This window comes from Malurus melanocephalus, unplaced genomic scaffold, assembly GCF_030028575.1.
Source record: "Malurus melanocephalus ecotype Western Australia unplaced genomic scaffold, MMel_1.1 scaffold_224, whole genome shotgun sequence".
Lineage (NCBI taxonomy): Eukaryota > Metazoa > Chordata > Aves > Passeriformes > Maluridae > Malurus > Malurus melanocephalus.
Genome location: NW_026623456.1, coordinates 696,329 through 721,281, shown reverse-complemented (window position 1 = coordinate 721,281; position 24,953 = coordinate 696,329). Strand labels below are relative to the sequence as shown.

The 24,953-nt window shown below is 58.2% G+C and overlaps 2 protein-coding genes across 3 annotated transcripts; both read left to right on the top strand.

Annotated features, from left to right (window-relative positions):
- Positions 1 to 4,796: 4,796 nt before the first annotated feature.
- On the top strand, positions 4,797 to 9,825 carry PHLDA3 (pleckstrin homology like domain family A member 3). Its single transcript, XM_057374428.1, has 2 exons — positions 4,797 to 5,547; positions 5,921 to 9,825. Exons 1-2 carry the CDS (start codon positions 5,196 to 5,198, stop codon positions 6,043 to 6,045), a joined length of 477 nt encoding a protein of 158 aa, XP_057230411.1. The 5' UTR covers positions 4,797 to 5,195; the 3' UTR covers positions 6,046 to 9,825.
- A 4,402-nt stretch (positions 9,826 to 14,227) lies between these two features.
- TNNI1 (troponin I1, slow skeletal type) lies at positions 14,228 to 21,426 on the top strand. Of its 2 annotated transcripts, none has more exons than XM_057374426.1 (8): positions 14,228 to 14,301; positions 16,734 to 16,762; positions 17,577 to 17,618; positions 18,163 to 18,294; positions 18,382 to 18,471; positions 18,937 to 19,113; positions 20,413 to 20,523; positions 20,855 to 21,424. In XM_057374426.1, exons 4-7 carry the CDS (start codon positions 18,169 to 18,171, stop codon positions 20,518 to 20,520), a joined length of 501 nt encoding a protein of 166 aa, XP_057230409.1. In that variant the 5' UTR covers positions 14,228 to 14,301; positions 16,734 to 16,762; positions 17,577 to 17,618; positions 18,163 to 18,168; the 3' UTR covers positions 20,521 to 20,523; positions 20,855 to 21,424. The 2 variants fall into 2 exon arrangements, with proteins under 2 accessions (XP_057230409.1, XP_057230408.1); XM_057374425.1 differs by lacking the exon at positions 14,228 to 14,301 and adding an exon at positions 17,291 to 17,477 and having other exon boundaries at positions 16,599 to 16,762; positions 20,855 to 21,426.
- Positions 21,427 to 24,953: the final 3,527 nt, after the last annotated feature.

The window sequence follows — 24,953 nt, the reverse complement described above, 5'->3', positions numbered from 1 at the left end:
GGGGATGGGCACTGGGTGTCCCAAGCTGGCGTCAGGAGGTGGTGGCAGTCCTGGCTTGCAGTCAGAGCACAATGGCAGGACTGTGTCTGTGCCGTTTGACACAGCCCAGCCGTGGCCAGCTGAGCTCTGCGGGGATGGGCTCCCTGCCCTTGCTCCCACCAACAATCAGCATGGAATGGTTCAGATTGAGGAGACCTTAATGTTCGTCTTGTTCCACCTTCTGGCAGCCCAGGTTGCTCCAGGCCCTGTCCTTGAGTGCTTGCAGGGATGGGGATGACTATTCCAAAAGCAGTGGTTGATGCTGGGAGGCCCAGGACAGCCCTTCTGGGCTGTGTTGGCAGCTCCACACGTGTTCACCCTGTCCAAACCCCTATCAGTGCTTTTAGGTGGCACCTCTCCAAACGTGGAGTTCGTGCGTGCCCAGCAGTGCAAAGTAATTAACAGCTTTTCACCTACTCCCTGCTTTTTTAGCAGCTTGTGGATCATTAAACCTCCAGTTTGGCAGCTGCCCAGGTTTAATTGGTTTCCATCTAAACTCTTCACTCCCTTTCTGTGATTCTCCCGCTAGACCGGTGGGACAGACTCACGTCAGCCTCACTGCAGCTCCGAGTTAGAGACTCCACAGGGAATTGAGTTCTGGGGTTTTTTAAGTTATAAACATTGTGGTTGAGCAAATGAGATGGAAAGTGTTCTGAGAGGCACAACAAAGACAGAAATCCCTTTTTGGGGCAGGACTTGGGCTTCTTTATCAACTTAAATGCTTTCTCCTGTTCATCACACCCCTGGTTTTATGTGGTGTTTTTGAAGCTGAGATGGAGAGTGAAGTCTTTACCATCCCCAAAAACTTCCCCCTCCAGATTCTAGAAGGTCCTACTGCTCTGGGTGGTGTGATGGAGGGATCTAGGGGCACTGGGTATGTGGGGCAGGCAGCCCAGGCTCGGGTGCGATCAAGAGCCACAGCACAGAGGGCTCAGGTACCACCCTGGTGTGGACACCAGAGCCTGCCTCCCTTGCTTGGCAGAGGCCCTGCTGCTCTCCATGGAGCTCAGGAAACTCCTACAGAGATGGGGGAGTCAGGAAGCTGCTGCGGAGGTGTGTGAGGGGCTCCTGCAGGGATGGAGGGGTCGGGAAGCTGCTGCCTTCTCTGAGTGTGCAGGGGGTGCTGTGCTGTTGCTTTGACAGCTCAGCAGGATGTGCCCTGGATGGAAATGTGTCTGGGCAGTGCTGGTTGGTCACTAAAGCCACAAGGAGTCTTTATTTAGTCCATTCCTCACACAGCAGTTGAGGTTCTGGGAGAGGGGAGGAGTGGGACCCCCTCTGCTCTGGAGCCAGGCTGGGAGAGCTGGGGGTGTTCAGCCTGAAGAAGGCTCCAGGGAGACTTAAGAGCCCCTTCTGGTGCATAAAGGGGCTCCGGGAGAGCTGGAGAGGGACTTTGGACAAGGGATGGAGGGACAGGACACAGGGAATGGCTTCCCACTGCCAGAGGGCAGGGATGGGTGGGATATTGGGAAGGAATTGTTCCCTATGAGGGTGGGGAGGCCCTGGCACAGGGTGCACAGAGAAGATGTGGCTGCCCCTGGATCCCTGGAAATGTCCAAGGCCAGGCTGGACAGGGCTTGGAGCAGCCTGGGACAGTGGAAGATGTCCCTGCCCATGGCAGGGGTGGAAGGAGATGGTTTTTAACCTTTCAACCCACACCAGTCTGGTTCTGTGAGGTACTGACATAACCCACATGATGGACCCCAGAGAGGCCAATTCCCCTGGAGGCCTGGTCTAAGCCGGGAGGAAATGCTGGATTTGGGTTTCAGTGGGTCACAGAAAGATGTAGGGTAGAAGGGACCAGCAGAAGGCTTGAGTCCAACCTCCCGCTTAAGGCCGGGCTCCAAAGGTCAGGCAGATCAGAGCATTTTGGTGCAGAACTCTCTGAGAATGGAGGTCCCACCACTGTGGGTCTCGTCACAGCCACACAACCCTTGGAAAGATTATTCCTTCCCTGGAGAGATGGTCAGGCCCTGACGCAGGCTGCCCAGGGTATGGGTGGAGGTCACCACTTCTGTGGCACTTGGGGACATGCGTTAGTGGTGAACACGTCAGTGCTGGGGGAATGAGTGGATCTTAGAGGGCTTTCCCAACATGACCATTCTGTGATTCTCTGATTTTCCTTATGTGCCCCTGTGCCTGGTGTCTCATCTCCCTTCTCCGCAACCCTTCTCTAGACAGTGGAAAACTGAAGTTCAGTCCAGGTCCTCCTTCCTCCAGGCTGGTGTGTCTCTGGTGAGCTCCCAGCCCCAAAGGTCCCGGGTAAAGCATGTCCCGGGACAGGGAGCGTACCTCGAGGGTTTGCTCTGGGTGCCACACACCTGCTGACCTTGCACTGGTCACTCAGGGTGATGTAGGGAGTGACAGAAACCTCCATGGGGACATCAGGATGGGATCATGGTGGCTGCACATCCCGACAGAGGCGTGAGGGTGACTCGAGGAGGTGGTGGGACATGGCCCGCCGTGGGACTAGAGGTGCTTCTTGGGCATCGCGTGTCCGAGCTGCAGTGGGACAGCTCTGACCATCTGCTACCCTCTGCTGGTCAGCGAGCACAGCAGGGCCCGGCCGGGCAACTCACCTGTGCCCAGGTGTTATCCAGCTCCCCCTCGGAGGCAGCAGAGCCGCGCTGTGCCCAGCAGCTTCCAGCCCTCGGGGGCTGCAGCCTGGGACAGGGGCTGTGGCACCCGAACCTGCCCCCGAAGGGACAAACCAGAGGTTGCCCTGTGGCCGGGCACCCTGGAGCCTGGAGGTGCTGGCACCACTTGAAGGGTCAGACTGAAGCCTGCGAGCCCCGTGGCCGGTGGGAATGTGACAGCGCACGCCACCCTGCCACCGCTCTCTGTCACCTCGGGGATGTCACCTTGGGGCAGGGCTGAGCCCGGCAGCCCCGTGACCTGCTCGGAGGTCTCTCATGGATAGGATGAGCCGTGGGTAGCCCACGGAACAGAACCTTTGGCTCGCCCGCAGCCTGGCACAGTGAGCCCTGCTGGGCTGGTTGCGGGGCAGGAGCTGCTGTGTCCCCCGTGGGCAGCCTGGCAGGATGACACTGAGAATGAGCAGCTGGGGAGACGGGAGGGGAGGAGGACATTGCCAAAGCGCCTTCCCACGCAGGGCTGCGAGAGCATCACCTTCCCGTGGTGGCTGGTGCCTGGAGAGGAGGTGACTGCAGAGAGCAGGGGAGCGGGGGTGTCGGGCCTGGCTTGGCAGCCCTTGGCTCTCCTCCGGGCTGTGAGGATGGAGCTGGAGCTGGATGGGGAGCCAGAACTGCCCCCGGACATCCTGGCTTACAGAGCAGTGACAGTCCCGAAACTGCTCCCCCGAGCTCCCAGGGCTCAGCATCCCTGGAGCTGAGCGTTACCTGTGCGTGGGAAAACAGCCTCTGTGGGGGAAGCCACACCTCTGCTCTGCTCCTCCTGAGGGACTGGGGTGCTCAGGGTGACCTCCGGGGCTGCCTGACGTCAGGGTCTCCCGGGACACCCGGGATCTCTGCCAGCGTGGCGAGGTTGGCCCCAGGGAGCACGAACCAGTTCCTGGCTCCGCCAGCTGCCCTGCCCTCTTAATGAGGGATAATGAGGTGCATCTCATCAGCGCTGCAGACTTGCCCGCTGGCCACGGCGGCTGCCAGCAAAGCCCCTGGCAGGGAGCGGGAGTGATCGAGGGGCTGGGGCAGGAGGAGCTCCAGCCGGGGATGGGGTCTGTGAGGCACACGAGCAGGGTGGGCCGGGAATTGGGTGCTGGGGCAGTGGGAGCCAGGGGTTGATCCAGCCCAAGCCAGTGACCCCAGCACATTCCCGGGGGGATTTCTCCCCATTCCAGACTCCACCTGGGTGAAGACCCCACACCCTCAGCATTTGCAGGGACACGTCCAGCTGCCCAGCCCCCTGTGACCGTCACCCCTGGCAGTCCAGGGCTAGCACAAATCCCCAGATATGCTACTGGCAGCCCGGCCCGGCCCGGGGAACCCCTCGGTGCCAGGCGCTGGCACAGGAACAGACAGAGCTGCGGTGGCCGGGAACGAGACGGGCTGGAACGGAGACGGTGTTTGGCTGCCGGGGAGGGAGGATCAGGCACGACCGGGCTCCGCTGTCCCGGCCCGCTGCACAGCTCCTTCCCCCTGCACAGGTCACACGAGCCTGGGGGATGCTGCTCCATGCTGTGGGGCTTCAAATCCCCATCCCAAGGGATTTGTGGGATGGAAGCTCTGTGTGCTGAGGGTGGCCCAGCATCCTTGGGTGTGTGGCTGGGGGTGGGTGGCTGTCAGGGGTTATCCCCATTGCTGCTGTCTGTTCTCTGCTTTTGTCTCCCCTCCTGGGCTGAACTCAAGGGTCCCCACGGTGCCTGCCTGACTGGTGCTGTACCCACAGCCCCCTGTCCCAGCTGGCACTGCACCCCAGAACCCCTTGCCCTGGCACTGCAGCCCATTGTGCCTTCTTGGCTGGCACTGCCACCCCCGAGTCCCCCAGCCCCGGTAGCACTGCACTGTGTCCCCTGCCTGGCTGGCATTTTGTGCAGAGCCCCCTGCCCAGTCAGCCCTGTCCCCCACAGCCCACAGTACCCACTGACACTGCACCCTATACCCCTGTGCCCGACCCCAAGAGCTGCTCTTGCCCCTCCAACATCTGTCCCTGCTCCCCGGGCTGTGGTGCAGGAGTCCTCAAGCCCTGCCCCGGCACCGCTGCCGTGCAGCCCCATCCCACACCCTGCCTGCTCACACGAAGATCCTGAGGCAGCGCCTGCCCTCGGGCACCCCAGAAGCTCCTCCCGGGTGAAGCGGGGCTGCGCCGGGCCTGGCCGGGCTTCGCCTGGGCGTGAAGGGAGCCTGAGTGCAGGAGGGGCCAGGCGAGGCGGCAGGAATGCGAGTGGGAGAGCGGCCGGGCAAGTAGCGACAGCTCCTGGGAGCGCGGATCCCACACACGCTCGGGCAGGGAACAGAGCCCCAGCTCAGGGCTGGCGGCCGCAATGGGGCACCCCACGGCTCACCCCCTGTGAGAGCTGGAACCGAGGGTGGCGAGTCCCCGGGGGCAGCACGGCCACGGCGGGGTCCCGGCCCCGGGGAGCTCGGCTCCGGCGTGGAGCAGCTGGAATTCCCCCGGCGGGTGATGCCCGGCTAGGCCGGCCCGAGGTGCTGAGAGTCCCGGGACACCGAGGAGCCGCGATGACCCCTGAGAAGGTTCTGAGGGAGGGGGTGCTGGAGAAGCGGAGCGGGGGGCTGCTGCAGCTCTGGAAGAAGAAGCGGTGCCTGCTGACGGAGAAGGGGCTGCAGCTCTTCGAGCCCAAGGGCTCGCGGCGCAAGGAGCTGAGCTTTGCCCGCATGAAGGCCGTGGAGTGCGTGGAGTGGAAGGAGCGGCACATTTATTTCACTGTGGTGATGGACGACAGCCTCGAGATCGACTTCCGCTGCGCCCAGGAGGACCCGGGCTGGAACGCCGAGATCACCATGGGGCTCGTGCGCTTCAAGAACCAGCAGGCGATGCAGGAGGTGCGCGCCCGGCACAGCTGCCGAGCAGGTACCAGAGCCACCGCCGCGGGTCGGGGAGCAGAACCCACCCGAGGATGAGGTCCCTGGCTGCAGATTCCCGTCTGGGTGCTTTGGGGAATCACAAAGGGGGTCCCATGCATCGGGTGGGCCTGTAGGGTGAGGTTCCCATATCCCCCTGAACTGGCTGGGACGCCCGCAGGGGTTTCAGCTCTCTGTATCCCTGGAGAGCAGCTTTCTAAACATCCTCCCTCTGTCTGGGGTGGCCTGAGGGATACGGGGCCCTTTGCCATCCTGCCCGTGGGATGGGGTGGGGATGGGGGCTGGCCCCACTGCCCAGTCTCCTCAGGATGCCCCATATTCCAGCGCTGGCCGGGTGGGTGACAGGCTCCTTCTCTCCGCAGTGGTGCACTTGGACGCAGCTTCCCCAGTGGGGCACCCCAGGGAGTCGCAGCTTCCCAGGAGTCGGATGGAGATGGCCCTCGGCTCGGCAGGTGCTGGGGAGAACGGGATCCCTGCGGGCAAGTGAAGCCACCGCTGTGCAGCCCTGGGACGAGGACAGTGGCCCCGGGGAGGCTGGTGCTGGCGCTGGCTCCCCCCGTGCCGGGGCAGGACAGAGGCACTGCAGGAGCTGGGCTGGCACAGCCACCTCCCTTGGTGCAACGGGGCAAAGGACACAGGCAGGGCCACCGACTGGGACTTCAGACGAGGCAGGAGGTGACATCCCTGCCTGGGCCCCCGTCGCCCTTCATTCAGCTGACATGTACAGGACCTCAGTGCACTGGTGGGGAGCCCCAGGCCTCTCCTGCAGGACAGGGGATGGATGAGGCTGTGCCCGAAGGATCCACACGACAGAGAGCTCTGCCTGTGTGACAGTGACACTGGGACAGATTGATGTGGCCGGGGACATGGCTCCCCCTGGATCCCCATTTTCAGGAGGGGCTGGAAAGATGCTGCTGCAGCAGGGACCCCTCAGCAGGGCACTGAACTGATGGCATCGTGACACAGCCATGCTGCTGGACATCCTGTCCCCTTGAGGCCCTTAGGCTGTTGGGGAATGCTGGGGACCCCAACTCCCTGTACCAAAAGTGTCCCCAAACATGACTTTCTGCTTCTTACCCTGGTGTTGCTTTGATTTGTGGGACCCCACAGGGTATGGCAGAGCACAAATCCTACACAGAGCTTTGCCAGTCATGGGTATCTCCGTAAAGCAGCATCCCCCAGTCGAGCTCCAGAGCCCCCCACTGCCACCCCGAGACTCCCTGGTCACTAATCCCGCTGCGCCCTTGTCCCCAGGGATTCCCACGGTGGTTTGCGTGCTGGTGACGCGGGAGCAGCGCTGTGGCTTTGCAGGGAAGGGATGGCCCTGCCCCGACAGGCAGCGCAGACAGCAGTGCCTGGAGCCACCGGCGCGCTCCGCAAGCCGGAGCCTGAGCCCAGCCCGGGGCCGGAGGCGCTGCGGATCCTCCCGGAGATTTCGTGGCCGTGTGGGAATCACGGAGTGCCGTGCCCTGGTGCCCCGGACTGGGACAGCTGGCCCCAGCCTGCACTCCAGCCAGACCCCGCAGGGCCCACGGAGTCCCGTGCCTGTGCTAGGGCAGTGCCGGGCAGCTTTGGGGGCGGTGGCACGGCTGGAGCCTGCTCACCATGCCAGGCCAGGCTGGGCTGGCTCTGCTGGAACAGGCACTGGGGCGTTTTCCAGCCGGGGCAGCCTCCTTGGCCAGCTGGTCCTCAGAGCTGCAGTTACTGAGACTCCGGGCTGTGAGTGGGGAGGAGGGGTGAGGGCAGGCTGCAGGTGCAGATGAAGCTGGACCCAAACCCTGCCCAGATGGAGCTCTGCACCATCCCAGGGCTGTTACAGGGACATGGGGGGCTCCAGGGATGGTGAGACCTGCTCCCCTCCACAGGACATGCTCCAGCCGTGGAGCCCTGCATGGACAAGTCCCAGACCAGTGCCCTGCACACATTTCAGGAGGGAATGAGGTTGTCAGAAAGGTGCTGGTGCTCACAGAGAATTTCCAGAATAAAGATCATCATCCTAGGGTTTCTCCTAAATCCCCAGCTCCTGCTGTCAGGGGATTCAGTGAGACTGAGTCAAAGCCCTGCGAGCATCCCAAGCCTGAGCCATGGTGGGTGCCCGGGTGGGGAGCACCCAGTGCAAGAGGGCTCCTAAAATCACCAGTTTCGGGCAGTGTGACTCTTCTTTTTCAGTTTTTCTGCTCTCTTGCTCCCTGTAAATAGATATTTTGTGTTTTCCAGCTGCCAGCAAGGAACTGGCAAAGAAAATGATCAAGAGAGGGGTGTGTAAGCACCAGCTCTGGCTGTGGCACTTCCCCAGGCACCGATGACGAGGCAGCAGCGAGGCCACGCTGCTGAGAAATTCAGGCAATCAGTGGAGGGAAAAGGACAATATGAGAACACAAGTGCCTGTGTCAACATTTCAGATCCAGGCGCAGGGAAAGCCAGTCTGCATCCTGAGCCCGTCATCCAGATCCACACACAGCCAGGGTCTCCTCCTGGACCCCATATTCCCTAGGGCCAGCAGAGCTCCCCAAGCCCCCAGGTTTGGGATTTTCTTCTGCATGGACACCCACACCTGCCTGACCCACCCTTTGTGGCTGGATTCCCAGCCTGATCCTGGGGCAGGGGCTGGGGGTCAGAACTGAGCCAGCAAGGTGGGAGGGTGGGATTCATCTGCCTCTGGAAGGCCTGAATGTCGAATGTAGAGGAAAAGTCACCCCAAGATTGAAAAACAAATTAACAGCCAAGAGACCTAGCCAGGGGGCAGAGCAGGGCCACGACCAGAGACTGGAGCATCCCCCAGCACCAGGGATGGAGTGCCAGCACCAGGGACAGGGTGCCAGCATCAGGGACAGGGTGCCACCATCAGGGACAGGGTGCCAGCACACTCCCAGGCAGCCTGAAAAGCAGGAGAGCACCCACGGGAAGCATTTCTAATGCCCTCAGAGGTGGGGAAATTGAGGCACAGGGGGTGGAGGGTGGGTTTGTGGCCCCTCAGCTCTTCCAGCACATGGGATCCACTGGTGAGGAGGGGCTGCCAGACCCCCCCGGGGCCCCCAGGGAGAGCCCCAGAGAGGAGAGAGGTGCCTTGGAGCACCCTGAGTTCAAAGGCAGGAGCCTGAAAATCCAGCTCTGCTGCTCCCAGCCCCCGGTGCCCCGTCTCTATCAGCCCTCCCTGCACTGTTCCAAGGGTATTCCCAGTGCTAAGGCTGCTTTGGGGGGCTGCTTTCTGGGCAGGGGCTCTGCCAGAACCCACAGGGACAGGTGCCCTCCTTGCAGCACCACGAGAGTGCAGTGAGTGCAGGGAAGGCGAGTTTTTCCCACCTAATAAAATGCCAGGCCTGGCTTTGGGATCAGTTTGGGGCTGGCTGGACACCCTGAGTGCTGGGGAGGGCAGTGGGGTCACAGTGCTAACATAGGGAGGTATAGCCTAAGGGTGCCAATGCTTTTATCAGGTGGGACCATGTGTGGGACCTCTTCCATCACTGAGTGCCCTGCAGGGACCCTGACATTGCCCCGCTTCTCCTGGGACAATCCCTGAGCTTGTTGGTGGCTCCTCTTTAGATAAAAATAAAAAAAAAAAAATAAAAAAAAAAACCAACAAAACAAAACATCCCAGCTGTAGCAAGCGGTATTCTGCTTTTTAGCCTGAGGTCAACTGTCCAGCTTCCTCCAGATGCTCTTATATGACCATGCTTAATTATAATTCCTAAATCACTGGGTTTTGGTTTGGAGCCCAACCCCTGCGCAGAGCACTGCTGTGTCAGTTTGCCCACACTGCAGGGAGCTGAGGCCGGGATGTCCCCACCACTGCTTTGGGGAGCTTGGYCATCTCCAGTGAATCCTCTGGCACCGGGGTGAAGGAAGGAACAACTGACCTTGTAGCATGGAGCCCGGGATGCTGAGGGCAGGGACAGCAGGAATTGCACCTTAATTCTCCATCCTCAGTGTCCTGGTGGAGTGTCCTGGACTGCGTGCTCCAGGATGTTGAGGAGTGTGGCTCTGACATCTCCCAGCAGTGGATCTGAGGCTGTGGTAGCCCCCAGAAGGGCAGGGACTCACCAGGAGGAAACAAAACCAGGGCCCAGACATTGCTGGAGCTGCAGAGGGAACAACCAGCACATCCCAGCACTATCTGTCCCCAGGCAGGAGACACTGGAATGCTCTGAGGGTGCGGGTGGCCCATCCCAGCCAAAAGGGGATACTGAGATGTATCCCAGAGGCAGATAGAAAGGTCTGCAAATACCCTGGAAAAAATCCCAAACCTGTGTCATGGTCCCTGCCTGGGCCAGAAATTTTGGTTGGAAAAGTCTTTTTTTTTTTTTTTTTTTTTTTTTTTTTTTTTTTTTTTTTTTTTTTTTTTTTTTTTTTTTTTTTTTTTTTATAATGCAGAATATTTTGCCTTAGACTGTAAACCAGCCTGTTCTTTGTGATACTCAAACTGATGTCACTGCTGAGCTGTGGCTGCCACTGGCACAGAAGAGTCCAAATCCCCCTACTGGTGAGAAGAGCCCACAGGATCAGCCCTGGGAACGTTTCATGTGTCACTGGCAAAGCCACGGAAAGCTTAAAGTCTTCAGTGGATGGCTCAGCTCCATTCCAATGAAGTTTTTCCACTATCCCAAAGCAGGTAATCCCTCCTCATTTAACAAAGCCTTTTTCATGTGCCAGTGGCATAAGGCAGGAGCCTGTGCTGTTCCTAACAGGCACCTTTGCTTTTGGGGAGCCCTCCTCGGCTTTGGCAACTTCTGCAAATATTTCAAGCCTCCCCAAAGTATTTAAGCAGAGAAAAATAAGCTGTCCATGATATTTCTCAAACTGAAAGGTGTTTCTTGCATTTTGGGATAATTGTCCTGCTTTGGGGTGCAGCCCCAGAGCTGCCTCCCCACGGATTTGCTCTCTGTAGCCAAGTGGAAAGGGGGAGTCCTATACCCGTGGATGGCAGGGCTGGCATAGGCACAGCCCTAAACTGCACCAGGCCCAAGGGGGTGTGCAGGGTTTGGGGCTCTCAGAACAGGGGGCTGTGGCTGCAGAAGCAGGACATGGAGCAGCTTGTCCCAAAGGGATGAGAAGCCTCTGCCATGTGGGCAGTGGGAGATGGGCATGTCCTGCTGGGGCTGATGCAGTGGGGTGAAGATCAGCGGGACAGATTAGCTGGGAGAAGGCTCTCAGCCCCATGGGGCATATTTGGGGTCTGGCCTGGGGCTGTGCTGCTTCCCAGACCAAGCTGTGATGATTATTCAAACCCAGGCCCACTCTTCATCTCCAAGCATTCCTCAGGTTTGGTGGGACTCGTTCACAGAGGCAGTGGTGTGAGAAAATCCCCCCAGGGCTGCATTGGCTCTTGGAGAAGCATCCTGGGAGCTTCCACTTGCACTGTCACCAATCCACGGAGCAGGTGGGACTGGCTGGATCCCTCTGGCAGCTCAGGAGGGGTGACAGCTGCTGGATGATCTGCAGGAGAAACACCCAAGTGGGACCATTCCTCAGGACAAGTCCTGTGGCCCTTCACAACTGCATTGCCACCTGACCCTGCCCCCTTGAATCACCTGGCCTGGGGGGTGACCTCGCTGTCCCCTGGTCCCTGAGCTGTCCCACAGAAAGAAAACCTTCTTCCACACTGTGGTGGGTCTCTGGGACATCGTCTGTCCCAGTTCAGTGACAAACCTGGGGCAGCTGGGAGTTCTCCTGTCACCCCCCACCCCAGCACTGGGGCTGGCTGTGAGCAGGGCAGTGACAGGGGATGGATGTGAGGCTGAGTCCCAGAGGACACCAGAGGCTCAGCCCCAAAGGACACCAGAGGCTCAGCTGTTGTTTCTAAGTCTGTCCTGGATGTCCTGGGAGCTGTTGTCTTTGTGAATTCCGTTGGGGTTGAGGACGGTGCATGGGAGGGGGCGAGCACAGGATGGGTGGAAAGGCTCCAGAGGAGGGGAAGAGATCCCTCCAGCATTGCTGCAAGTCCATTTCCTCATGGAGACTGGCTTCATGTGGGGCAGCTGGACTATTCACAGGACTCAGGTACCTCTGCATTTGGAGTGTCAAGACCTCAAGGAGCCAGGGACCATAGGGCAGCTCCAGCAGCCCCTGCCATGGGTGTGGGGCTGAGGCACCAACCATGAGGATATACCAACATCCTCCAGGGACTTGGAATGTCCGGAAGGAGAAACTGCTCCATCCATCTAAACACATTACAGCGTTCACTCGTAACTGTGACTCGTAATTTGTGACTGTAGGTCACAGGGACATTTTGGGACAAGCAGCTGTCCCTGGAGACCTGCTTCTGGCTGGGTGTGACCTGCCCATACAGCTCTCCAGGAATTTTCTGTCAGCATCCATCCCTTTGGTGGCAGCCCATGGGGAGCCCTTCCCTTCAGCCAGTGGCTTCCAGTAGCAGGGGCATATTGGATTTGTAGCAGCAGCAGCAGCACATGGACAAATCACAGAATCGCAGAATAGTCTGAATTAAAAGGGATCCACAGGGATCATTGAGTCCAACTCATTGAGTCCAACCCAGAACCATGACCTGGGTGTTGTCAGCACCCAGCTCTGACCAACTGAGCCAATCCCACATATATTTCTATTATTTTGCTCTGAATTTACTCTCAGCACTGCTTTCCCCTGCAGATTTCCAGCCTGATCCTTCCCACCCCCAGCAGCTCAGAGTGGTGTCCAAAGCCCAGGTGGTACCTGATAAAACAACCCCTCACCTGGAGGCAGCTCCCTGTGGCTGTCCCTGAGCCAGAGATGAAGATGGGGACTCTGAATATCCCCTCCATGTCAACTGGGGAGAAGGGAGGGGAGATCTCAGTCCTCTGCCAGTCCTTTAGTGCAGCCCCCCTGACAGAGGTGGGGCTTTGAAACCAACGGGGAAGCCCCAAATCGAGGGGTCCCATTGCCCCACTCTGCTCCTGCCCTTTCCTCCTCCTCACTCCGGGTCCCAGCAGAGATGAAACCTGAGCCTGGAGCAAATGCCATCCAAAGCAGCCTTCACCCCATCCCCAGAGCTGCGGGAATGCAGCGCCTTTGTCACGGGCTAATTTTGGCTCCTCTGTGCTCCGAAAACAATCCCAAGGCATCCGGGAGGAAAGATGCTGGAGGCCTGGCCCCGCGGGGTCTTTTCCTTATAAAGGTCTAACGGGGCTGGTTAAAGCCTCCTCCTCCTCAGGGGTGAGAACAGCTCCTAGTGCTGGCATTTGGAGCCAGGGAAGGGTCCTTGCAGGGGTCCCTCGTGTGAGGTGGGTGCAGGGGGTTTCTCCCCTGCCCACGGGACATGCTTGGTGCAATTCACACAAGGATGGCACCACCATTGCCGTTGCCACTGTCACCGATCTCCCACCAGCTTGTGGGGAACCCCACAGCTCCCGTTGGTGTCCAGGCAGGGGGAAGCTGGGAAGGCTCTGCAGGATGGGGGCTCTCTGTGCTTCCCACCATGGAAGCTGCCCCACTCCAGCAGCTGCGTGTCTGTCCCAACCATAAAAGGCCCAGGATTAACATGCCGGGCATTGTCCCTGCTGGGCCCCTTGCTGGGAATTGTTTGCTCCTAAATTTGTCCCTGAAAATATCCCAGGGAACAGGTGTTGCCTGCTCTGCAGTCCGTGCTATGCAAAGGGGCTTTGTGGGGAGCAGTGGGGACAGACAGCAGCCTTTTCACTGCTTTTCGAGAATTTCATGGGGACAACATCGGGGCTTGTGAGAGGCTGGGAGCTGCTTGAGCATCCCAAGCTGTAGAGCTGCGCTGGGTGGGTGGGGCTGGTCCTTCTCCTGAAAGAGGGGACCATGCCGGCCTGGCTCCCACCCCCCTGGCCTGCAGTGTGACCCCACCTTTGCCGGTTTACTCCATCACCCCTCAGCAACGTGACCTGGCTGGGGTCCTTCTCCTGCTCTGGTTGCTCTGGTGGTTCCCAGGAGGCCCTTAGGCCAGTGCTGTACTGTGTGTGCCCCATGGCACAGGGGTCAGCACGGCAGCAGTTCCCAGGTTATTCACACCCCCTCCCTGCCTGTTCCAGCATCTCTGGAGCTCTGTCACACCAGAGATGTGCCAGGAGCACTCACCCCATCCCCATGGCATCACCAGCACTGGTCAGCCTGAGCCTGTCTGTGTGTCCCCAAGAACCCTCAGGTGAACAGGTACTGCCCAAGCTTGGGGTGTCCAGTACCAAAGAGGCTCCAAGAGAGCTGGAGAGGAGCTCTGAGACAAAGAATGGAGGGACAGGATAAGAGGGAATGGCTTCCCACTGCCAGAGGGCAGGGTTGGAAGGAATTGTTCCCTGGGAGGGTGGTGAGGCCCTGGCACAGGGTGCCCAGAGAAGCTGTGGCTGCCTTTGGATCCCTGGAAGTGTCCCCAGGCCAGAATGGACAGGGCTTGGAGTGACCTGGGGTAGTGGAAGGTGTCCCTGCCCATGGCAGGGGGCGGAATGAGATGATTTTTTTAAGGTGCATTCCGACCCAAACCACTCTGAGATGATTCCCATAAAACAGCCTTGGAATTCTCAGAACCAAAGGGGTGTTGTGGGTGTCTGGGACATGAGTGCAGTGACACACAGGTGACTGTATGTGTCCCCGTGTTCCAGGCAGTGCCCCAGGTGTGAGCAGCAGTCCCAGCACTCCCGGGGCTAGCAGCAGACGCCTGCAGAGGAGGGGATTTGTGCTATTTTTACCGACCACTTGCAGGCAGGGCTGGGATTCAATACCTCCTTCTTGGCCACAGCCCCGCCAGAGCGCAGCTGTCCTGAGGCCAGGCATCACCTCCCTCCTGCACAGCCAGGTAAGGCACAGCCCCTGCCCCATGTCCCCCCCAGGGGTGCTGGTGGTGACACGGGCACGAGACCCCCGGCATTTGCACATCACAGAGGAACCCGCAGCACGTGAATTTGACTGAATCTCTCCCCCTCTCTGAGGTGCATCAAGCATTCCCTCTGCTCTTGGAGAGAGGATTGCGCCTCTTGATGAGGCTGCAATGGGGACAAAGATTTTGGAGCTGGTATTTGCCTGATTTTTTTCCCCAGAAACTGGCAAACAGGACAGTTTGGGGAGCACTTGCCTAAGTGTCCCAGCGTGGCTCGCTGGTGTGAAGTTCAGGGTGGTAGCAGAGTGTGGAGTCGTGGTAACCAGGAGAGCGCTCGTGGTTTGTCTCCAGTCTCCTGGGATGGGGGGAAGATGTTAGGATTGACTGTGTTTGGGTTTATGGGATTATTTCTTTAAAGGATTTCCATGTTCTGGTGGTTCAATAAGCTTTTGAAGCTTTTCACAGCCAGGACAGTACAAATAGGGCAGAATTAACTTCTCCAGGTCCTCTCATCCCCATCAGGGAGCAAAGCCTCTTGTGGATGTTCCAGATCCAGCTGGAGTCCAAAAATCCTGGCACTGGGGATTGCCAGGGATGTCTCACTGGCACAGCCAAGTCCTGGCTGTCATCTGGGAAGCCAGTTTAGGACTATTTGGCCCCAAAACTTGACTGACCTTGGTAGAGGTCATGAACTCGAGGCATGGTGTGGATCCCACCCCGAGGAACGCTGAGCTCTGCTCCAGCGGGGGACAATGGAGACGCTGAGAGGCTGCGCCCAGCCCTTGTCAGCTCCGGGGAGAGAAAGGCTCCTCTGTCTCCCCCAAAACAAACTGAGGGCAGCAGCTGGGGCCCGACCTGCTCAAAGCACCAGTGCTGCCTGCTGTCCTCTGGGATGTTGGCCACAGCAACAAAACCCTCCACAAAGGCAGGAAATGGGATCTGTCTGATGTGGCTTTGAAGACAAAGAAATTCTTGTCCTTGGGATTTTCTCTTGTAAATCCAGTGATCTGGGAGGCTCTGGGGGAGACGATTCCTTCTGGGATTTTATGGCATTCTCCCCCCGCCCCCCCCTCCCCCAAGTCCACTTGTTCAGGAAACAGCTCTGGCTGAGCTGCAGGGGGCACAAGGAGGGAACTGGGACAATGGGACAGAGCCAGGAGGTGCTCTGAGATTGGCTTGACACAGGCCCCACACAAATCTGGGAGCAGCTGTTTGAGACCAGTTTGCTCTATTTCATTTCCCCCAACAGGAATCTTTGGGGTCTAAAGAATTTTCTAAATTTCAGGGGATGGAAAAGGATCAAGTCACAGAAATTCCGGCTTGGCCATTTCCTAAGAAGAAGGACTAAACCCACAATAGGAAAACTCTGTTTGAGGGGAAAAAAATTAAAAGGATTGGTATTTCCCCCTACATTTTTCTGCTGCTCAGGCTCACAGGATGCTCCAGCTGCTCGGCACAGGAGGGGTCAGCGGGATCAGAGCAGGACCAGGGCAGCAGCATGGGCTGGAGCAGCTGCCAGGGCTTGGGATCACCAGGCAAATGTAAAATAGGAGATCCCGCATGTTTTACCCAGAATATGGCTGCTGTTCCACCCACTGCCATGGGCAGGGACAACTTCCACTATCCCAGGTTGCTCCAAGCCCTGTCCATCCTGACCTTGGACACAGGGATCCAGGGACAGCCACATCTTCTCTGGGCACCCTGTGCCAGGGCCTCCCCACCCTCACAGGGAGGAATTTATTCCCACTTAACCCTGCCCTGGGGCAGTGGGAAGTCATTCCCCATTGGCCTGGTACTTCAGATCCTTGTCCCAAGTCCCTCTCCAGCTCTTTTGGAGCCCCTTTAGGCACTGCAGGGGGTTCTCAGGTCTACCTGGCACCTGCTCTTCCAGACTGGACACACCCAGCTCTCCCAGCCTGGCTCCAAAGCAGAGGTGTTGCCCCTTGTTCCAGCAGTCCTTGGATGGGTTTTGGCTCTCCCATCCCTGCTGTTGGCCATGGGAGCTGCAGGACAGGACTCCCTGAGCCGACATAGTGCAGGGAGCCCCGAGGCACCTCCGTTTCCCCTGAGATTTCCAGACTCCATCCCTTGCCCCGAGCTGGGGCGGGCGACGCAGCCGGCGGGGGAGCAGCTCAGAGCTTGGGAAAAGCCCCAAGGAGCAGGAGCCAGAGTCCTGCAGGGCCGGCTGGCGGCACGCTGGAGCTTGCCCGAAATGCAATCAAGTGTTCGTGGAGCCGGGAGGCTCATCCTGTGCTCCACAACGGGATGGAGGCTGCGGAGCTGCTTCCTTTCGCGGACAGCACGGGGCAGCACCGCACCTCGGCACTGCTCCCTTCGCTGCCGCCTGGCTTTGTGTACAGCTGGGATTCGCATCTTTGCTTCATGAAGCTTCTTTCCCTTTTCTTTGGCAGGGAACAGCACACGCCGCGATGCCAGAGCTGTGAGTAGCTTGGTCCCCTCAGATCATCAACCCTCATCCCCATCAACCCTCGCCCGGCTGAGCTTGTCCCTTTGGGGAGGATCATCTGGGAGAGCCCGCCCTGCCCCAGACCTCTGGGCCATTCCCCTTGCAAAAACTGACTTTAAATACAAATTGTTCACCCTTGCAATGTCCCAATTCAAACCCTGGATCTTTACGAGACCCCAAATTGTGGATTTGCCTCTGGATTTGCCGTGAGGCTCTTTGTAGCGCGTTGTACAAATGCAGCAATTCCCTGGGAAGCAGAGAAGGGAGAAACTCCCTGCAAAGGTTCCCTGAAGCAATGACATGGGGATGTCCCAGCCTGCAAACCTGAGCAGGATCTGAGCATCCTGCCCCAGCTGCAGTGGCCGTGGGGGAATGAGGATGTCTGAACTGCAGGGACTGAGTTTGGGCTGGCACAATGGGCACAGTGCCAGCTCACCTGTCACAGCTGAGTGACATTTTGGCTGTCTGAGCTGTGGCCCTGAGCTCTTGCTGCATTTACAGAGGGCACCATCACCTCAGACCTGGCTCACGTGCTGGTGGCAGCTGTGAGATACAGAAATAAGGAACCAACCGCAACACGAGATGCTTTCCTTGACTGTCCCCTCTTTTTTACTCTCATCCCCTGATGCCTTGTTCTCTTCTCTTATTTTTTCTGCTCCTCCCTGGCTGCTCACCCACCTGCAGGGAGGTAAGTGCCTTTCCCTTAGGGAGAGATCTCAGTGCTGTTCTGCATTTGCTGTGAGTTTGTTTTCAAAGGGTGTTTTCTTTTCCCTCCCCTTTCCCCTAGAGAAAATCCAAGATCACAGCCTCACGCAAACTCTTGTTGAAGGTGAGTCCCAAGGGCTGGAAACTCCCYGGGGTTTGTCTTGCTGGAGGAAAGGGGCTGGGTTGGAGTGTGTGGCTGGAGGGAAAGGGATGGGGAACAGCACAAGGATGGGCTGTGGAGAGCAGCTCCAACCCCACCTCTCTCTTCTCACTCATGTGGGATCTGTGGTCCAAACAAACCTCCCCTTCACTGGGGTGGGGAGAGACCCCCACACGTTCAGCTCTGAAGCCTCAGCCCCTGTTTGTGCTCCAGCACGAGCCTCCCCAGGCTCTGGCTTGGGATAAACATTCCCTGCCCAGGCAGAGCCAAGGCAGAGCCAACGTCAGCACCCAGCAGGACCACAGCCCCCACAGTCCCTGGTGCCATGGCCCTGCCTGCCTCCGGGGCCCCACACCAAAGCTGTGGGGAGGCTTTGATGTGTGTTTGGGGACAGCGGGAAGGGGGCTGGCACACAGGACTGTCCTGTCCTACAGACATTGTGTGGGTGGCTTGGGGGGAACCAGGAGCTTGCTCAATTCACACTTCTGCCATTTCCTCGTGCTCACAGAGTTTGATGCTGGCCAAAGCCAAGGAGGAGTGGGATCAGGAGATTGTGGACAAGCAGGCAGAGAAGGAGAGGTATCTGTCTGAGCGGGTCACTCCACTGCACACCAGTGGGCTCTCCTTGAGCCAGCTCCAGGTACTGCTCAGGCCCGAGGGTGGAGGGAGTTCCTTGGGACCACGGAGGGGCCTCGCTTACCACTCTCGTGTTTTCCTCGGCCCCCAGGACCTGTGCAGGGAGCTGCATGAGAAGGTGGAAATTGTGGATGAGGAGAGATATGACATCGAAGCAAAATGCAACCATAACACCCGGGAGGTAGGAGGGAGGGTGCGCTGCTTCCTTCTGGAAACTCCCACCCAGTGGCAGCTCTGGCCTCAGTGGGGATGTGCCACGGACCAGGCTGAGCAGCGATGTGGGACAGGCACAAGGGTTATCTCAAAGCTGGGGTTTGCATTGCAAGGTACCACTCAGAGCAAGGTTCATCCCTGTCCAAGGGCACTCAAAATGTCCTCGGGGTCCACAGAAAGATGCCTCACTCTCCTGGTCACCCTTGTGGGTCTGAGAGCTCCCCATGGTACAGCTGCCCCCTGAGCAGGCTGAGCCCAGCCCATGGCTCAGCTCTGAACCTGGGTGGACAAAGCCATGGTGGGGGTGGTCCTGCAGGAGAGGTGCACCCTCTGAGGCTCGGTGCTGGCAGAGCCTCCTGCTTCCCACAGGGGCTCTGTGTGCAAGACAGCCAAGCACTGACCTCCCACTCCTCCTTTTCTCCTCCCTATGCAGATTAAAGATCTGAAAATCAAAGTTCTTGATCTTCGAGGGAAGTTCAAGCGCCCTCCCCTGCGCCGGGTGCGTGTCTCAGCCGATGCCATGCTCAGGGCTCTGCTGGGCTCCAAGCACAAGGTGTCCATGGATCTCAGGGCCAACCTGAAGTCTGTCAAGAAGGAGGATACAGAGAAGGTGGGTGACTCCTCTGGAGGCTGGAGATGGACACACTTCCCAGGGGTGCCCTTGCCCTTTTCCAAGGTATCCTGTGTTCACTATGTGTCAGCCTTGGAAAGAGCCTTGTGAGGCAATTCCCTTTGTGGGATGTTGTAGGACCACACAGGACAAGTTTGACTGGGCCAGACAACTGGTGGATGGTAACATGGGAGATTTAGGGCTGTGTCTGTGGTGCTCTTCCCTCCCAGAGCATATGGGGGTCTCTTACCTGAGCCTCCCTGCTACCACTGTTGAGCTGCACATGCAGAGTTTGGTCTTGATCTTGTAGGGAGCCAGGAGAGCTCCTGTTGTGCACAATCACACTCAGAAAACTCCCAGGGAACTCCCAGACCCAGATTAGATAAGACAGAGCAGCCCAGCAAGCACCCTTGGCTTCAGATAAATGGCCCAATTCCCACCAGCTTGGCAGAGGTGTGACAGGGGAAAGTCTCAATGCCAGCGATGCCCAGACCCACCTGGGATATGCAGGTGCCCTGGCAGCAGGAGCTGTGCCTCATCCCCAGGGCTTCCCCCCACAGGGGTTTCACCCTTTGGTTCCAGCTCAGCAGATTGGATGAGAATCTCCCTTTTCAGCTGTTTTTCCTTTGTTCCCCCATTGCTGGTACAGCAGTTTTTCAGTCCTTTTGACAGAAAACTGTGCTTACAGCCCTGGGCACCAGGTGGAGAATGGATCTGGGTTTGTTTTAGATGTTGTGAGATGGTGTTGGGGCACAGTTTGTTATCTATGAATTCTGGGGGGTGGCAGAGCAGACACCTGGGCATGCTCCCAGAGCTGCTGTCACCTCCCCAGAGCTGCTGTCACCTCTTCTGTCTGCTCTGGAAATGTCTGCCAGGCTATCACTGTCACACCAGCAATCCCAGTGGCCTCCCAAAGGCTCAGAGCAGGTGGAGGTGGGGTTGATGTGGGCTGGGAGGGCAATGCAGGAAGTGTTTTTACTGACATTTGCCCCACTGTGCTAATGTAAACCCAAAGTCCCACGTGGTTTCTTCCTCCTAAAGAATTTTTTCTGGGATTTTTGTGCCTTCTGGTGCATGAATGCAACTTAGCCAGGCTTTGCAGGGGGAGAATCCACATGGATCCACGCAGATCCAGATGTCCCTGTGGAGATCAGGCCACTCTCCAGGCAGCTCCTCGGGCAAGGACACATGGAAGAGGGACAGGGGCCAGCTGTGTCCCCCAGCCCAGGGCTCTGTGCAGGACAGGGGATGGGCCAGGGCTGCCAGACCCTCCCTGCTCCATGGCTGTCCCCCCCACAGGAGCGCCCGGTGGAAGTGGGCGACTGGCGCAAGAACGTGGAGGCCATGTCAGGCATGGAGGGCAGGAAGAAGATGTTCGACGCTGCCAAGTCCCCTACGGGCCAGTGAGAGGTATGGCTTGGTCAGGCCCCCCTGGGATCCCTCAGCCTCCTGGGCTGTGCTCGGGGAGATGCAGAAATGCCCCCGATCCCCACAAAAAAAGGGCATCCTCACAGAAATCCCCACAGAGAAAGGCATCCCATCCCCATGTCCCACCCCACACTTGGCTGGGGGTCTGTCCCACACCTCCCAGCCGTGGGGTCCCAGCCAGCCCCTTTCCTCCTGTCCCTCTGGGTTGCTGCCCATGCCACCCTCACCCCATGGGCATTGTTGCCACCTTTGCCAGGCTGCTGGCAGTGGCCAAGGCCACCTCCTCTGCCCCTCTGTTGTTTCTTTTCCACAGGAGCACCGGGAAGAAGAGCATTCCCATCCCTGCTGCCAGACTTCCCTCGTTGCTCCCCTGTCCCTTTGTGCCCCCCCTTGCATACCCATTTAGCTGAGACACCAGGACAGCGCTGTGGGCAGGGGGCCTGAGCTTCCTCCTTCCAGCACCGCCCTCAGCCCTGCTCCTGCGCGTCGTCCCCATCATCAGCTGCACAGGCCGTGCTGTCCCCAAGGACCACTGGCCACCTCTCCTGTCCCAACCCTGCAGAGAGGCTCAGAGGCGGCTGCTGCTCCTCCCTGTGCCCCATTCCCTGTGGCTCAGCCCCGAGATGTGTCACTCCGAGATGTCCCCATGCAGCCATATGTGTATTAAAGGACATGTCCCGGGCCGAGGTTGCGTGGGCTCATGTCTGGGGTGGCTCTGCCCAGGGGCAGGGACAGGTCACCCCTCAATGTCCTCGTGCTGGCACTCAGACACCGCACCCTGGGCTTACACTGGCTCCGGGCTCATCCTTTCCAGCCCCAGACTGCTCCTCATGTCCCAGCAGCTCCACTGAGCCCACTGGCCTTTTGCAGGGCCACCCTCACTGGGTCTGTGCAGGGCCACCCTCGCTGGGTCTGTGCAGGGCCATCCTCGCTGGGTCTGTGCAGGGCTGCCCTCGCTGGGTCTGTGCAGGGCTGCCCTCGCTGGGTCTGTGCAGGGCTGCCCTCACTGGGTCTGTGCACGGCCACCCTTGCTGGCCACATGCAGGGCCGCCCTCGCTGTGCCTGTCTGTGCAGGGCCGCTCTTGCTGGCCGCAGGGCTGCAGCAGCTTCTTGACCACTGGGCTTGGTCAACAGAGCTGCCTATTGTCCAAGGCCCACTGCTCCTCTGGTTTTGGAAAAGCCCTCAGAGCTCCAGATCCAAACTCCCTCATGGCTGCCCCACCACAGGCGCTGCGTCTGTGGGAATTGGGGCAGCCCCAGTTCAAGGCCCAATTCCAGAGATGAATCCATATTTCAGGGCCAAAGCTCCCATGCTTCCTCCCCAGCCCAACCATTTCCTGAGCCACAGCCCCCCAAACCACAGCTGGTCTGTGAAAGTAGCTGGGGATGTGTCAAGCAGGGCTCAGGGGCTCATTCCCAAGCTGGGCTCGGGGGTGAATTAGTGAGAATCCAAACCATACTGTGTCTCCTGGCTGGCTGTGCTGCTGAAGATGCTCAGCCCACACACCTGGAGTGCTGCTCTTGGTGGCTGCAGCAGTGCCTTGTCCATGTTCCCAGGGTGTCCACAGGAATCACAGCATCCATGGATTCACACCCACACCGCACCCAGGTGTGCTGCAGCACCCCCCATGCCTTTGGAGTGAGCCTGTAAAGTGCAGAAAATGCAATAAACAGGGAACAAAGGGCAGGTCCTGGACAGGCCTGGGAGGAAACAGCATCAGGAAGTCTGCAGGCTCCAAGAGAGATCTGCCTTCCCAGGAAAACATAGCATTCCCTGAAGGAAGAGGTGGGAAAGGGTGGCCCCATGCAGATGGCTCCTGCAGGACTGCCTACAGCAAACCCATGGTTGGCAGTGGGAGTGAGGGAGAAGCTTCGGGAGGTGGTCTGAGCTTGGCTCCAAGGCAGCTGAATTCCTCTGGCATCACATCCCTTCCTTTGGCCCATTCAGGAATGCTGAGCAGAGCCGCTCACTGTCGCTGGGCACAGAGGATGAGGGAGGAGACTGCTGGGGACACTTCCCTAGTCCAGCCACCAGCATTCAGGCTGCCAGAATATCCTGCAGCTCCTTCATGGAGGATTCAAAACTCAGATGCAAACTCTTCCCCAAATCAGGGATAGATCATAGGAGGCTGCCAGCTGGAAAATGCACATTTACTCCTTTGGCTCAGTCTTTGGGGTGCTCACTCCATGGCCTTCCACCTGATCCTTCATCCCCTAGGCATCTTCCCGTAGGACTGCCAAGCATACAGAGCCGATTCTACCCATTTTTTTATTTTTTCAAGCTTAATTCAGCCAAGAAGCTGCAGCCTAGCAGCATGCCAGGCCTCCCTTGTCCTCATTCCCAGCACCCCAGGACAGGCTCCAGGCACCTGCAGCCCTGGGAAATGTCTGTCTTGGCCAACAGCAGTGACTCCGCTCCCAGAGGTGACCGGAGAAGGCGTGTGGTGAGATCCCAGGATCGGCCAGTGCTCAGCCCGCCCCACACTGGAGGCAGAAGGTTTTGGTTCCCAGCTCACCCCTCCAAGCTCAGGACCCAGGCAGGACTGGTGCCGAGGCAGTGTCCTGGAATCTCTCCGTGTATCCCCAGAGGGAACTTACACAGGTCCTGGCAGAGGAAGAAAGATGTGCAGGGAGAGTTAATAACTGTGACCTGACTGACTGGTAGAGCTGGAAAATGCAAGAGAGGTTTCGTGGAAACAAAGCCTTCTTCAGGCCTGGAACAGAAGCAGAAAATGGCACAGCAGGGTTGAGAACAGCTGCTCTGAGCTCAGGGCAATTATCCTAAATTTGGTAATTTTAAAAAAAGGGGTGGAGTTTGTGGGATGGGGAAGAGATGGGAGGGAGATGAAAGGCAATAGATGCTGGGTGCTGTGCACCAGGCCCTGGTCAGTGCTGGGCACGCAGGCTGTCCCTGTGCCTATCCCTGTGCCTGTCCCTGTGCCCAGCTTGCCCTCAGATCCTGTTCACCCAAAACTGCTGCATGGCCGAATCTCAGGGCTCCCCAGGGTGACTCTGTAGCCCCAGCAAAGGCAGTCAGGTGTGCTCAGCAAGGTCCCAGGGCCGACGTGCCCTTGTCATAGGCCACAGGTGGCCTTGAAGGGCCACCTTGTATTTTAGATTGAGTGGGGACAGAAAAACCCAACCCCAAAACTTTTCCCTCTGCAAGATCCCTTACTTTTTCAAGGTATGATGCTCCCCGTGTCCCATTTTCATCCCTCTCTGGTAGAAAAGCACACCGATTGTCATGGAAAAACAAAAATTTATGGATTTCAGTTTTATTAGGAACGCAGAAAAAAATGTGGGGGAAAAAAGCTGTTTAGTGAGACTGAATCTCCAGGGGAAGACGCAAAGCCCTGCTCTGAGATCTCCTGGTCACATCAAGGGACTGTGATCCAAGTCTGCCTTGCCATCACTGCTCTGGGGCTGCTCCTGTGACCCTGAACCAGCTGGGATCCCAGCTCTCCCCTTGGCAAAGGGAAAGGCTGAGACTTTCATCCCAGGATGTACCTGGCTTCCCTCACCCCACAGCTCTGCAGGGCCATGGTTGTTTCCCTCCCAGGTGACAACAATTTCCGTTTCTGCTCACTGAATTAGCAAGGAACCCTCCAGTATGTTTATACTGAAAATTCAGCCCAAATGGGAGACTCACAAGGCTCTTCTTGGGGAGACAGACTGATACTGGAGAAGACATTAATGAACTGTCTCCTTCCAGAGGAACTGCAAGTCAGCCCTGTCTCCTTGAGCTGAGCAGAGCCCAGTCCCCACTGTCTTGCAGTTTGCTCCACTGCAGCCCAGATCCCCAAAAGAAAGCAAAGCAAAGCACTAGAATCTTCAAATTATGCAAATTTCAAATTAAATTGGACAGTAGGAAAAAGACATCAAGACAGTATGGACCTCCAAAAATATCCCTCCTAGTTGGTAACATGCTCTCTTCCAAGTTGCAGGGTCTCTGGGGCCCCCTTGCTGACCGGTTATGCCTAGAGATATCTGAATTGTGCCCAAATACTTCCCTGTGTGTTTGCAGCTCAGATGGAGGCTGGAGCTACAAAGGGCAGATGGGAAGGAAGGTCAGTGGGGATGGGCAAGCTCAGGCTGGTAGAAAAACCAAGTTTATTCCATGGCTTTTGAAGGTGACTGCAGCATCCTGCCCTGCACAGGGGCTGGCACAGGCTGCAGTCCCCAAGGTGAAGGTGAAACATCCCCCCTGAGACCCCCTGGCCTCTGTGGGGCAGGATCACACCCCATGGCAGGGCCTTGGCACAACCCCCCATCACCCCTAGCTCGTCTCAGCTGGTCCTGTGTGTCGCCTGTGGTTAAAACCAGGAAGGAATTTTCCCCTGGTGCAGCCTCACAGGCTCAGGTGCTGCAGCACCAGGGAGAAGTGGGCTCAGGGTGAGCAGCGCACAGCCCCC

Excerpts from the sequence above, each read along its gene's own strand:
- TNNI1 (XM_057374425.1), top strand. The coding sequence starts at position 17,415 with ATGCCTTGTTCTCTTCTCTTATTTTTTCTGCTCCTCCCTGGCTGCTCA. Across the intron at positions 17,478-17,576 it reads GCTCACCCACCTGCAGGGAG|AGAAAATCCAAGATCACAGC; the intron begins GTAAGTGCCTTT and ends CCTTTCCCCTAG. Across the intron at positions 19,114-20,412 it reads AGAAGGAGGATACAGAGAAG|GAGCGCCCGGTGGAAGTGGG; the intron begins GTGGGTGACTCC and ends TCCCCCCCACAG.
- PHLDA3 (XM_057374428.1), top strand. The coding sequence starts at position 5,196 with ATGACCCCTGAGAAGGTTCTGAGGGAGGGGGTGCTGGAGAAGCGGAGC. Across the intron at positions 5,548-5,920 it reads CCGGCACAGCTGCCGAGCAG|TGGTGCACTTGGACGCAGCT; the intron begins GTACCAGAGCCA and ends TTCTCTCCGCAG.